The following is a 14,982-nucleotide window of genomic DNA, read 5'->3' as shown; positions in this document are numbered from 1 at the left end:
CTACAGCATCACCCACAACCTCAACAACTCCCATCAAAGGAACACCACCTCTTTCCACAGCTGAAGAGACGACAACATGCACAACTGAAATAACAGAAACTACAACAACACCATCCTCCAAGACTACTACAGTTAGAAGCACACCAGTGGTATCCACAACTACACCATCTCAATCAGCAACGACAGTATCCACAACCACAGCACCAACACCAAGTGAAAGCACAACACTGCACAATCCCCCTTCATCAACAGGCACAACAAGTGGAACAATAACTACACATGTCACCATCTCTACAACTACAACAACCAGTCCAACAACCAGTCCAACAACACCAACACGTGTAGAAACCACCCCCGGACCAACTGGTACACAAACAACAAGTCCAAAGACAACTGTTTCCACAACCAGTTCAACCCGAGCCTCTACAACTACAGCATCACCCACAACCTCAACAACTCCCATCACAGGAACACCACCACTTTCCACAGCTGAAGAGACGACAACATGCACAACTGAAATAACAGAAACTACAACAACTCCAGTCTCCAAGCCTACTACACTGACAAGCACACCAGTGGTATCCAGAAGTACACCATCTCAATCAGCAACTACAGTGTCCACATCCACAGCACCAACACCAAGTGAAAGCACAACACTGCACACTCCCCCTTCATCAACAGGCACAACAAGCGAAACCGGAACGACACATTTCACCAGCTCTACAACTGCAAAAACCGGTCCAACAACACCGACACGTGTAGAAACCACCCCAACACCAACTCGTACACAGACAGAAACAACAAGTCCAAAGACAACTGTTTCCACAACCAGTACAACCGCAGCCTCTACACCTACAGCATCACCCACAACCTCAACAACTCCCATCAAAGGAACACCACCTCTTTCCACAGCTGAAGAGACGACAACATGCACAACTGAAATAACAGAAACTACAACAACACCATCCTCCAAGACTACTACAGTTAGAAGCACACCAGTGGTATCCACAACTACACCATCTCAGTCAGCAACGACAGTATCCACAACCACAGCACCAACACCAAGTGAAAGCACAACACTGCACACTCCCCCTTCATCAACAGGCACAACAAGTGGAACAATAACTACACATGTCACCATCTCTACAACTACAACAACCAGTCCAACAACACCAACACGTGTAGAAACCACCTCAAGACCAACTGGTACACAGACAGAAACAACAAGTCCAAAGACAACTGTTTCCACAACCAGTTCAACCGGAGCCTCTACAACTACAGCATCACCCACAACCTCAACAACTCCCATCACAGGAACACCACCTCTTTCCACAGCTGAAGAGACGACAACATGCACAACTGAAATAACAGAAACTACAACAACTCCATCCTCCAAGACTACTACACTAACAAGCACACCAGTGGTATCCACAAGTACACCATCTCAATCAGCAACTACAGTGTCCACATCCACAGCACCAACACCAAGTGAAAGCACAACACTGCACACTCCCCCTTCATCAACAGGCACAACAAGCGAAACCGGAACGACACATTTCACCAGCTCTACATCTACAACAACCAGTCCAACAACACCAACACGTGTGGTAACCACCCCAACAACAACTGGTACACAGACAGAAACAACAAGTCCAAAGACAACTGTTTCTACAACCAGTACAACCAGAGCCTCTACACCTACAGCATCACCCACAACCTCAACAACTCCCATCACAGGAACACCACCTCTTTCCACAACTGAAGAGACGACAACCTGCACAACTGAAATAACAGAAACTACAACAACACCATCCTCCAAGACTACTACACTAACAAGCAGACCAGTGGTATCCAGAAGTACACCATCTCAATCAGCAACTACAGTGTCCACATCCACAGCACCAACACCAAGTGAAAGCACAACACTTCACACTCCCCCTTCATCAACAGGCACAACAAGTGAAACAATAACTACACATGTCACCATCTCTACAACTACAACAACCAGTCCAACAACCAGTCCAACAACACCAACACGTGTAGAAACCACCCCCGGACCAACTGGTACACAAACAACAAGTCCAAAGACAACTGTTTCCACAACCAGTTCAACCCGAGCCTCTACAACTACAGCATCACCCACAACCTCAACAACTCCCATCACAGGAACACCACCTCTTTCCACAGCTGAAGAGACGACAACATGCACAACTGAAATAACAGAAACTACAACAACTCCAGTCTCCAAGCCTACTACACTGACAAGCACACCAGTGGTATCCAGAAGTACACCATCTCAATCAGCAACTACAGTGTCCACATCCACAGCACCAACACCAAGTGAAAGCACAACACTGCACACTCCCCCTTCATCAACAGGCACAACAAGCGAAACCGGAACGACACATTTCACCAGCTCTACAACTGCAAAAACCGGTCCAACAACACCGACACGTGTAGAAACCACCCCAACACCAACTCGTACACAGACAGAAACAACAAGTCCAAAGACAACTGTTTCCACAACCAGTACAACCGCAGCCTCTACACCTACAGCATCACCCACAACCTCAACAACTCCCATCAAAGGAACACCACCTCTTTCCACAGCTGAAGAGACGACAACATGCACAACTGAAATAACAGAAACTACAACAACACCATCCTCCAAGACTACTACAGTTAGAAGCACACCAGTGGTATCCACAACTACACCATCTCAGTCAGCAACGACAGTATCCACAACCACAGCACCAACACCAAGTGAAAGCACAACACTGCACACTCCCCCTTCATCAACAGGCACAACAAGTGGAACAATAACTACACATGTCACCATCTCTACAACTACAACAACCAGTCCAACAACACCAACACGTGTAGAAACCACCTCAAGACCAACTGGTACACAGACAGAAACAACAAGTCCAAAGACAACTGTTTCCACAACCAGTTCAACCGGAGCCTCTACAACTACAGCATCACCCACAACCTCAACAACTCCCATCACAGGAACACCACCTCTTTCCACAGCTGAAGAGACGACAACATGCACAACTGAAATAACAGAAACTACAACAACTCCATCCTCCAAGACTACTACACTAACAAGCACACCAGTGGGATCCACAAGTACACCATCTCAATCAGCAACTACAGTGTCCACATCCACAGCACCAACACCAAGTGAAAGCACAACACTGCACACTCCCCCTTCATCAAAAGGCACAACAAGCGAAACCGGAACGACACATTTCACCAGCTCTACATCTACAACAACCAGTCCAACAACACCAACACGTGTGGTAACCACCCCAACAACAACTGGTACACAGACAGAAACAACAAGTCCAAAGACAACTGTTTCTACAACCAGTACAACCAGAGCCTCTACACCTACAGCATCACCCACAACCTCAACAACTCCCATCACAGGAACACCACCTCTTTCCACAACTGAAGAGACGACAACCTGCACAACTGAAATAACAGAAACTACAACAACACCATCCTCCAAGACTACTACACTAACAAGCACACCAGTGGTATCCAGAAGTACACCATCTCAATCAGCAACTACAGTGTCCACATCCACAGCACCAACACCAAGTGAAAGCACAACACTGCACACTCCCCCTTCATCAACAGGCACAACAAGCGAAACAATAACTACACATGTCACCATCTCTACAACTACAACAACCAGTCCAACAACCAGTCCAACAACACCAACACGTGTAGAAACCACCCCCGGACCAACTGGTACACAAACAACAAGTCCAAAGACAACTGTTTCCACAACCAGTTCAACCCGAGCCTCTACAACTACAGCATCACCCACAACCTCAACAACTCCCATCACAGGAACACCACCACTTTCCACAGCTGAAGAGACGACAACATGCACAACTGAAATAACAGAAACTACAACAACTCCAGTCTCCAAGCCTACTACACTGACAAGCACACCAGTGGTATCCAGAAGTACACCATCTCAATCAGCAACTACAGTGTCCACATCCACAGCACCAACACCAAGTGAAAGCACAACACTTCACACTCCCCCTTCATCAACAGGCACAACAAGCGAAACCGGAACGACACATTTCACCAGCTCTACATCTACAACAACCAGTCCAACAACACCAACACGTGTGGTAACCACCCCAACAACAACTGGTACACAGACAGAAACAACAAGTCCAAAGACAACTGTTTCTACAACCAGTACAACCAGAGCCTCTACACCTACAGCATCACCCACAACCTCAACAACTCCCATCACAGGAACACCACCTCTTTCCACAACTGAAGAGACGACAACCTGCACAACTGAAATAACAGAAACTACAACAACACCATCCTCCAAGACTACTACACTAACAAGCACACCAGTGGTATCCAGAAGTACACCATCTCAATCAGCAACTACAGTGTCCACATCCACAGCACCAACACCAAGTGAAAGCACAACACTTCACACTCCCCCTTCATCAACAGGCACAACAAGTGAAACAATAACTACACATGTCACCATCTCTACAACTACAACAACCAGTCCAACAACCAGTCCAACAACACCAACACGTGTAGAAACCACCTCAAGACCAACTGGTACACAGACAGAAACAACAAGTCCAAAGACAACTGTTTCCACAACCAGTTCAACCGGAGCCTCTACAACTACAGCATCACCCACAACCTCAACAACTCCCATCACAGGAACACCACCTCTTTCCACAGCTGAAGAGACGACAACATGCACAACTGAAATAACAGAAACTACAACAACACCATCCTCCAAGACTACTACACTAACAAGCACACCAGTGGGATCCACAAGTACACCATCTCAATCAGCAACTACAGTGTCCACATCCACAGCACCAACACCAAGTGAAAGCACAACACTGCACACTCCCCCTTCATCAACAGGCACAACAAGCGAAACCGGAACGACACATTTCACCAGCTCTACATCTACAACAACCAGTCCAACAACACCAACACGTGTAGAAACCACCCCCGGACCAACTGGTACACAAACAACAAGTCCAAAGACAACTGTTTCTACAACCAGTTCAACCGGAGCCTCTACAACTACAGCATCACCCACAACCTCAACAACTCCCATCACAGGAACACCACCAATATCCACAGCTGAAGAGACGACAACATGCACAACTGAAATAACAGAAACTACAACAACTCCAGTCTCCAAGCCTACTACACTGACAAGCACACCAGTGGTATCCAGAAGTACACCATCTCAATCAGCAACTACAGTGTCCACATCCACAGCACCAACACCAAGTGAAAGCACAACACTGCACACTCCCCCTTCATCAACAGGCACAACAAGCGAAACCGGAACGACACATTTCACCAGCTCTACAACTGCAAAAACCGGTCCAACAACACCGACACGTGTAGAAACCACCCCAACACCAACTCGTACACAGACAGAAACAACAAGTCCAAAGACAACTGTTTCCACAACCAGTACAACCGCAGCCTCTACACCTACAGCATCACCCACAACCTCAACAACTCCCATCAAAGGAACACCACCTCTTTCCACAGCTGAAGAGACGACAACATGCACAACTGAAATAACAGAAACTACAACAACACCATCCTCCAAGACTACTACAGTTAGAAGCACACCAGTGGTATCCACAACTACACCATCTCAATCAGCAACGACAGTATCCACAACCACAGCACCAACACCAAGTGAAAGCACAACACTGCACACTCCCCCTTCATCAACAGGCACAACAAGTGGAACAATAACTACACATGTCACCATCTCTACAACTACAACAACCAGTCCAACAACACCAACACGTGTAGAAACCACCTCAAGACCAACTGGTACACAGACAGAAACAACAAGTCCAAAGACAACTGTTTCCACAACCAGTTCAACCGGAGCCTCTACAACTACAGCATCACCCACAACCTCAACAACTCCCATCACAGGAACACCACCTCTTTCCACAGCTGAAGAGACGACAACATGCACAACTGAAATAACAGAAACTACAACAACACCATCCTCCAAGACTACTACACTAACAAGCACACCAGTGGGATCCACAAGTACACCATCTCAATCAGCAACTACAGTGTCCACATCCACAGCACCAACACCAAGTGAAAGCACAACACTGCACACTCCCCCTTCATCAACAGGCACAACAAGCGAAACCGGAACGACACATTTCACCAGCTCTACATCTACAACAACCAGTCCAACAACACCAACACGTGTAGAAACCACCCCCGGACCAACTGGTACACAAACAACAAGTCCAAAGACAACTGTTTCTACAACCAGTTCAACCGGAGCCTCTACAACTACAGCATCACCCACAACCTCAACAACTCCCATCACAGGAACACCACCAATATCCACAGCTGAAGAGACGACAACATGCACAACTGAAATAACAGAAACTACAACAACTCCAGTCTCCAAGCCTACTACACTGACAAGCACACCAGTGGTATCCAGAAGTACACCATCTCAATCAGCAACTACAGTGTCCACATCCACAGCACCAACACCAAGTGAAAGCACAACACTGCACACTCCCCCTTCATCAACAGGCACAACAAGTGAAACAATAACTACACATGTCACCATCTCTACAACTACAACAACCAGTCCAACAACACCAACACGTGTAGAAACCACCTCAAGACCAACTGGTACACAGACAGAAACAACAAGTCCAAAGACAACTGTTTCCACAACCAGTTCAACCGGAGCCTCTACAACTACAGCATCACCCACAACCTCAACAACTCCCATCACAGGAACACCACCTCTTTCCACAGCTGAAGAGACGACAACATGCACAACTGAAATAACAGAAACTACAACAACTCCATCCTCAAAGACTACTACACTAACAAGCACACCAGTGGGATCCACAAGTACACCATCTCAATCAGCAACTACAGTGTCCACATCCACAGCACCAACACCAAGTGAAAGCACAACACTGCACACTCCCCCTTCATCAAAAGGCACAACAAGCGAAACCGGAACGACACATTTCACCAGCTCTACATCTACAACAACCAGTCCAACAACACCAACACGTGTGGTAACCACCCCAACAACAACTGGTACACAGACAGAAACAACAAGTCCAAAGACAACTGTTTCTACAACCAGTACAACCAGAGCCTCTACACCTACAGCATCACCCACAACCTCAACAACTCCCATCACAGGAACACCACCTCTTTCCACAACTGAAGAGACGACAACCTGCACAACTGAAATAACAGAAACTACAACAACACCATCCTCCAAGACTACTACACTAACAAGCACACCAGTGGTATCCAGAAGTACACCATCTCAATCAGCAACTACAGTGTCCACATCCACAGCACCAACACCAAGTGAAAGCACAACACTTCACACTCCCCCTTCATCAACAGGCACAACAAGTGAAACAATAACTACACATGTCACCATCTCTACAACTACAACAACCAGTCCAACAACCAGTCCAACAACACCAACACGTGTAGAAACCACCCCCGGACCAACTGGTACACAAACAACAAGTCCAAAGACAACTGTTTCCACAACCAGTTCAACCCGAGCCTCTACAACTACAGCATCACCCACAACCTCAACAACTCCCATCACAGGAACACCACCTCTTTCCACAGCTGAAGAGACGACAACATGCACAACTGAAATAACAGAAACTACAACAACTCCAGTCTCCAAGCCTACTACACTGACAAGCACACCAGTGGTATCCAGAAGTACACCATCTCAATCAGCAACTACAGTGTCCACATCCACAGCACCAACACCAAGTGAAAGCACAACACTGCACACTCCCCCTTCATCAACAGGCACAACAAGCGAAACCGGAACGACACATTTCACCAGCTCTACAACTGCAAAAACCGGTCCAACAACACCGACACGTGTAGAAACCACCCCAACACCAACTCGTACACAGACAGAAACAACAAGTCCAAAGACAACTGTTTCCACAACCAGTACAACCGCAGCCTCTACACCTACAGCATCACCCACAACCTCAACAACTCCCATCAAAGGAACACCACCTCTTTCCACAGCTGAAGAGACGACAACATGCACAACTGAAATAACAGAAACTACAACAACACCATCCTCCAAGACTACTACAGTTAGAAGCACACCAGTGGTATCCACAACTACACCATCTCAATCAGCAACGACAGTATCCACAACCACAGCACCAACACCAAGTGAAAGCACAACACTGCACACTCCCCCTTCATCAACAGGCACAACAAGTGGAACAATAACTACACATGTCACCATCTCTACAACTACAACAACCAGTCCAACAACACCAACACGTGTAGAAACCACCTCAAGACCAACTGGTACACAGACAGAAACAACAAGTCCAAAGACAACTGTTTCCACAACCAGTTCAACCGGAGCCTCTACAACTACAGCATCACCCACAACCTCAACAACTCCCATCACAGGAACACCACCTCTTTCCACAGCTGAAGAGACGACAACATGCACAACTGAAATAACAGAAACTACAACAACACCATCCTCCAAGACTACTACACTAACAAGCACACCAGTGGTATCCACAACTACACCATCTCAATCAGCAACTACAGTGTCCACATCCACAGCACCAACACCAAGTGAAAGCACAACACTGCACACTCCCCCTTCATCAACAGGCACAACAAGTGAAACAATAACTACACATGTCACCATCTCTACAACTACAACAACCAGTCCAACTACCAGTCCAACAACACCAACACGTGTAGAAACCACCCCCGGACCAACTGGTACACAAACAACAAGTCCAAAGACAACTGTTTCCACAACCAGTTCAACCCGAGCCTCTACAACTACAGCATCACCCACAACCTCAACAACTCCCATCACAGGAACACCACCACTTTCCACAGCTGAAGAGACGACAACATGCACAACTGAAATAACAGAAACTACAACAACTCCAGTCTCCAAGCCTACTACACTGACAAGCACACCAGTGGTATCCAGAAGTACACCATCTCAATCAGCAACTACAGTGTCCACATCCACAGCACCAACACCAAGTGAAAGCACAACACTGCACACTCCCCCTTCATCAACAGGCACAACAAGCGAAACCGGAACGACACATTTCACCAGCTCTACATCTACAACAACCAGTCCAACAACACCAACACGTGTGGTAACCACCCCAACAACAACTGGTACACAGACAGAAACAACAAGTCCAAAGACAACTGTTTCTACAACCAGTACAACCAGAGCCTCTACACCTACAGCATCACCCACAACCTCAACAACTCCCATCACAGGAACACCACCTCTTTCCACAACTGAAGAGACGACAACCTGCACAACTGAAATAACAGAAACTACAACAACACCATCCTCCAAGACTACTACACTAACAAGCACACCAGTGGTATCCACAAGTACACCATCTCAATCAGCAACTACAGTGTCCACATCCACAGCACCAACACCAAGTGAAAGCACAACACTTCACACTCCCCCTTCATCAACAGGCACAACAAGTGAAACAATAACTACACATGTCACCATCTCTACAACTACAACAACCAGTCCAACAACCAGTCCAACAACACCAACACGTGTAGAAACCACCCCAAGACCAACTGGTACACAAACAACAAGTCCAAAGACAACTGTTTCCACAACCAGTTCAACCGGAGCCTCTACAACTACAGCATCACCCACAACCTCAACAACTCCCATCACAGGAACACCACCTCTTTCCACAGCTGAAGAGACGACAACATGCACAACTGAAATAACAGAAACTACAACAACTCCATCCTCCAAGACTACTACAGTTAGAAGCACACCAGTGGTATCCACAACTACACCATCTCAATCAGCAACGACAGTATCCACAACCACAGCACCAACACCAAGTGAAAGCACAACACTTCACACTCCCCCTTCAACAACAGGCACAACAAGCGAAACCAGAACGACACATTTCACCAGCTCTACAACTGCAAAAACCAGTCCAACAACACCGACACGTGTAGAAACCACCCCAACACCAACTGGTACACAGACAGAAACAACAAGTCCAAAGACAACTGTTTCCACAACCAGTACAACCGGAGCCTCTACAACTACAGCATCACCCACAACCTCAACAACTCCCATCACAGGAACACCACCTCTTTCCACAACTGAAGAGACAACAACATGCACAACTGAAATAACAGAAACTACAACAACACCATCCTCCAAGACTACAACACTAACAAGCACACCAATGGTATCCACAAGTACACCATCTCAATCAGCAACTACAGTGTCCACAACCACAGCACCAACACCAAGTGAAAGCACAACACTGCACACTCCCCCTTCATCAACAGGCATAACAAGTGAAACAATAACTACACATGTCACCATCTCTACAACTACAACAACCAGTCCAACAACACCAACACGTGTAGAAACCACCTCAAGACCAACTGGTACACAGACAGAAACAACAAGTGAAAAGACAACTGTTTCCACAACCAGTTCAACCGGAGCCTCTACAACTACAGCATCACCCACAACCTCAACAACTCCCGTCACAGGAACACCACCTCTTTCCACAGCTGAAGAGACGACAACATGCACAACTGAAATAACAGAAACTACAACAACACCATCCTCCAAGACTACTACACTAACAAGCACACCAGTGGTATCCACAAGTTCACCATCTCAATCAGCAACTACAGTGTCCACATCCACAGCACCAACACCAAGTGAAAGCACAACACTGCACACTCGCCCTTCATCAACAGGCACAACAAGCGAAACCGGAACGCCACATTTCACCAGCTCTACATCTACAACAACCAGTCCAACAACACCAACACGTGTGGTAACCACCCCAACAACAACTGGTACACAGACAGAAACAAGTCCAAAGACAACTGTTTCTACAACCAGTACAACCAGAGCCTCTACACCTACAGCATCACCCACAACCTCAACAACTCCCATCACAGGAACACCACCTCTTTCCACAACTGAAGAGACGACAACCTGCACAACTGAAATAACAGAAACTACAACAACACCATCCTCCAAGACTACTACACTAACAAGCACACCAGTGGTATCCAGAAGTACACCATCTCAATCAGCAACTACAGTGTCCACATCCACAGCACCAACACCAAGTGAAAGCACAACACTGCACAATCCCCCTTCATCAACAGGCACAACAAGTGAAACAATAACTACACATGTCACCATCTCTACAACTACAACAACCAGTCCAACAACCAGTCCAACAACACCAACACGTGTAGAAACCACCCCAAGACCAACTGGTACACAAACAACAAGTCCAAAGACAACTGTTTCCACAACCAGTTCAACCGGAGCCTCTACAACTACAGCATCACCCACAACCTCAACAACTCCCATCACAGGAACACCACCTCTTTCCACAACTGAAGAGACGACAACATGCACAACTGAAATAACAGAAACTACAACAACTCCATCCTCCAAGCCTACTACACTGACAAGCACACCAGTGGTATCCACAAGTACACCATCTCAATCAGCAACTACAGTGTCCACATCCACAGCACCAACACCAAGTGAAAGCACAACACTGCACACTCCCCCTTCATCAACAGGCACAACAAGTGAAACAAAAACTACACATTTCACCAGCTCTGCAACTACAAAAACCAGTCCAACAACACCGACACGTGTAGAAACCACCCCAACACCAACTGGTACACAGACAGAAACAAGTCCAAAGACAACTGTTTCAACAACCAGTACAATTGGAGCCTCTACACCTACAGCATCACCCACAACCTCAACAACTCCCAATACAGGAACACCACCTCTTTCCACAACTGAAGAGACGACAACCTGCACAACTGAAATAACAGAATCTACAACAACACCATCCTCCAAGACTACTACACTAACAAGCACACCAGTGGTATCCACAAGTACACCATCTCAATCAGCAACTACAGTGTCCACAACCACAGCACCAACACCAACTGAAAGCACAATAGTGCACACTCCCCCTTCATCAACAGGCAGAACAAGCGAAACCAGAACGACACATTTCACCAGCTCTACATCTACAACAACCAGTCTAACAACACCAACACGTGTGGTAACCACCCCAACAACAACTGGTACACAGACAGAAACAACAAGTGCAAAGACAACTGTTTCCACAACCAGTTCAACCGGAGCCTCTACACCTACAGCATCACCCACAACCTCAACAACTCCCATCACAGGAACACCACCTCTTTCCACAACTGAAGAGACGACAATATGCACAACTGAAATAACAGAAACTGCAACAACACCATCCTCCAAGTCTAGTATAGTTACATACACACCAGTGGTATCGACACCTCGAACAGCAAGCTTGGTATCCTCCCCCGCACCATCAACTCCATCCAGAGCCACAACACCAGTCAGTGCTACAAGCACTGTATCCAGGAGGACATCTACAGCTGGCACTGAACCAGTGTTGACTACAATCCGCACAACTGAAGCAACAGTAACAACTGAAACATCAGTGCCCCCTGCTTCTATTGGCAGTACACAAGGTTCTCTAGGATCAACGAGTACAATTTCACCCTCAGCTTCAACCACCACAATTCCGCCATCTCTGTCCAGCCTATCATCTTCACCTGCACCGAACGGGACTGCATCCTCTGCATCTCCAAGTAGTACAGCTGCCACCACGCACAGCCACGTCACAGAATCAGCCACGGCGTCTCCAACTTCCAGCAGAGTCACCGTCACTCTGTCTGCCACGTCACCCACCACATGGAGCACGACCACTGCTGTCACCGTTCGGCTCTCCTCTCCTGGTTCAACAACTGCCCTGTCTGCAACTACGACCAAGATTTTCTCAACCTCTTCTTCCTCATCCACTGGTCCCACTCGGCATTCTACCGTCTCTCCATCCACAAGTCATTCATCTTCCATCACAGAATGCTTCTGTGTTGTGAATGGAACCGTGTATCCCCAAGGTAAATTACTCACTCTTAGTTCATGAGATAATGTATTTCATGGGAACATTAGTTCTTCTTTAAACATTTCCATCATATCTGTTTGTGCATGCTTTGCAAAGACACCAGATTTGCCAATTAATTGTCTGGAGGTGAATCGCTTACCAGGGTGTCAGTCGCCTGCTCTTGTAACCACAGTATATTGCAAGTTCAGTTACTCTTCTCCCGTGTAACCTGCAAACGTCAATCCTTAAATAGTTCCAAACTATTCTCTGTGTAAAACAGCAGACTGTCGTACAAGGCGCAAGCAGGATTTTAATGATTTTACACTTGTCATTTGGTGCCCTGTCAGAAAAGTAAAAAAAAATCCATACCTGTTTCAGATAAACTGCTTTGTTCCTTTTCTCAATTTATGATCTTGTCAATTTCTACTCCAATTTTCTATTATATCCCAACACTTAAATCATTATAATAAAATACTCAGGGGATGAACTAAAATCAGAACATTTTATTTTCTTGTTTGTTCTAAAAGTTCTTCAATATCAATCCTTCTAATTTTGAAGACAATTACCCTTTGTTTGCATTTTTAGGTGCTGTGATATATAACTACACTGATAATGCTGGAATTTGCATTTATGCAATCTGTAATGACACCTGTAACATTGAAAAACATATCTGGCCTTGTGGAACCACAAAGCCACCTTCCACAAGTGTACCTCCAAGCAGTAGCAGCCATCCAACAAAGCCAACTGAATCTACCCCACCTCCAGGATGCCCAGACTTAAATCCACCAAGACAAGTAAGTATGCATTACATCAAGGATTCACATCTTTGGAGAAAAGTCAATTTCAGCTGTATAAAAACTTTGGTGCCACAGCTGAATGCAATTGAACTTCTTCACACTTGGCAGGTTTTCCAACTAAAATAACATGATGTTAATTCTATAAACATTTACACTCTGTGAAATCAAACCAGTTACTCCACATAGAATTTAACCTACCTGATCTGTCACAAATGTTGGATAAGATACATCCAAAACAATAAATTGGAAGTTTAATCTCTGGATGTGCTACATTTAAGGTGAAGTTATTGACACTTGTGAATGAGCTGCATGTTGGAGTATTACTGGAGTATTGAGACATAATTTCAAAAAACTGTCAAGGCAGGCATGGCCCATTTCCTCTCACTGCCTTAAAGAACATCCTTGATGAAGTGGCATTGATGATGAGAGGTCATTTGCTGTGCAGAATACACTTGGCTTACCTGTTATAGTTTAGAGTCATAGCCGTACGGCACAGACATGAGCCCTTTCACCTGCTGTGTTGATGCCAACCTTTTTGCCCAACTACACTGGAACATGGAATATTGAACAGTGCAGCACCGGAACAGGCCAACCACCACCACCCCTGGCAACACATTCCAGGCACCCACCACACTCTGTGTAAAAAGCTTGCGCCCTCCCCACCCCCCCCCCCCCCCCAGATTTCTTTGAACATTCCCCCTCTCACTTTCAATGCATGCCTTCTAGTATTAGACATTTCGACCCTGAGAAAACAATGCCAGCTGTCTACTCTGTCTATGCCTCTCATAACTTTATCAGGTCTCCCCTCAGCCTCGGCCACTTCAGAGAAAACAACCCAAGTTTGTCCAACCTCTCCTTACAGCACATGCCCTCTAATCCAGGCAGCATCCTGGTGAACCTCTTCTGCACCCTCTCCAAAGCCTTCACGTACTGGGGCGACCAGAATTGAATGCAATACTCCAGATGTGACCTAACCAGAGTTTTATAAAGCTGCAACATAACTTCCTAACTCTTGAACTCAAGTCCTCAACTAATAAAGACAAGCTTGCCGTACGCCTTCTTTACCACCCTATCTACCTGTGCAGCCACTTCCAGGGAGCTGTGGACTTGAA

The 14,982-nt window shown here is 46.3% G+C and overlaps 1 protein-coding gene across 1 annotated transcript in view; it reads left to right on the top strand.

Annotated features, from left to right (window-relative positions):
* Window positions 1-14,982, top strand: part of LOC127578015 (mucin-2-like) — a 148,510-nt gene that overhangs the window by 95,006 nt on the left and 38,522 nt on the right. Inside the window, exons 41-58 of the mRNA XM_052029721.1 lie at window positions 253-381; window positions 682-882; window positions 1,105-1,241; window positions 1,398-1,462; window positions 1,586-2,064; window positions 2,803-2,939; window positions 3,096-3,762; window positions 3,922-4,614; window positions 4,780-5,502; window positions 6,043-6,752; window positions 6,909-7,575; window positions 7,735-8,388; window positions 8,428-8,850; window positions 9,010-9,717; window positions 10,018-10,154; window positions 10,311-10,542; window positions 10,708-13,089; window positions 13,659-13,867. Coding sequence (XP_051885681.1) covers window positions 253-381; window positions 682-882; window positions 1,105-1,241; window positions 1,398-1,462; window positions 1,586-2,064; window positions 2,803-2,939; window positions 3,096-3,762; window positions 3,922-4,614; window positions 4,780-5,502; window positions 6,043-6,752; window positions 6,909-7,575; window positions 7,735-8,388; window positions 8,428-8,850; window positions 9,010-9,717; window positions 10,018-10,154; window positions 10,311-10,542; window positions 10,708-13,089; window positions 13,659-13,867 — 9,353 coding nt within the window. The remainder of the gene's footprint in view (window positions 1-252; window positions 382-681; window positions 883-1,104; window positions 1,242-1,397; window positions 1,463-1,585; window positions 2,065-2,802; window positions 2,940-3,095; window positions 3,763-3,921; window positions 4,615-4,779; window positions 5,503-6,042; window positions 6,753-6,908; window positions 7,576-7,734; window positions 8,389-8,427; window positions 8,851-9,009; window positions 9,718-10,017; window positions 10,155-10,310; window positions 10,543-10,707; window positions 13,090-13,658; window positions 13,868-14,982) is intronic.

This window comes from Pristis pectinata, chromosome 14, assembly GCF_009764475.1.
Source record: "Pristis pectinata isolate sPriPec2 chromosome 14, sPriPec2.1.pri, whole genome shotgun sequence".
Classification (NCBI taxonomy): Eukaryota; Metazoa; Chordata; class Chondrichthyes; order Rhinopristiformes; family Pristidae; genus Pristis; species Pristis pectinata.
This window is presented reverse-complemented; position numbering and strand designations above follow the sequence as displayed.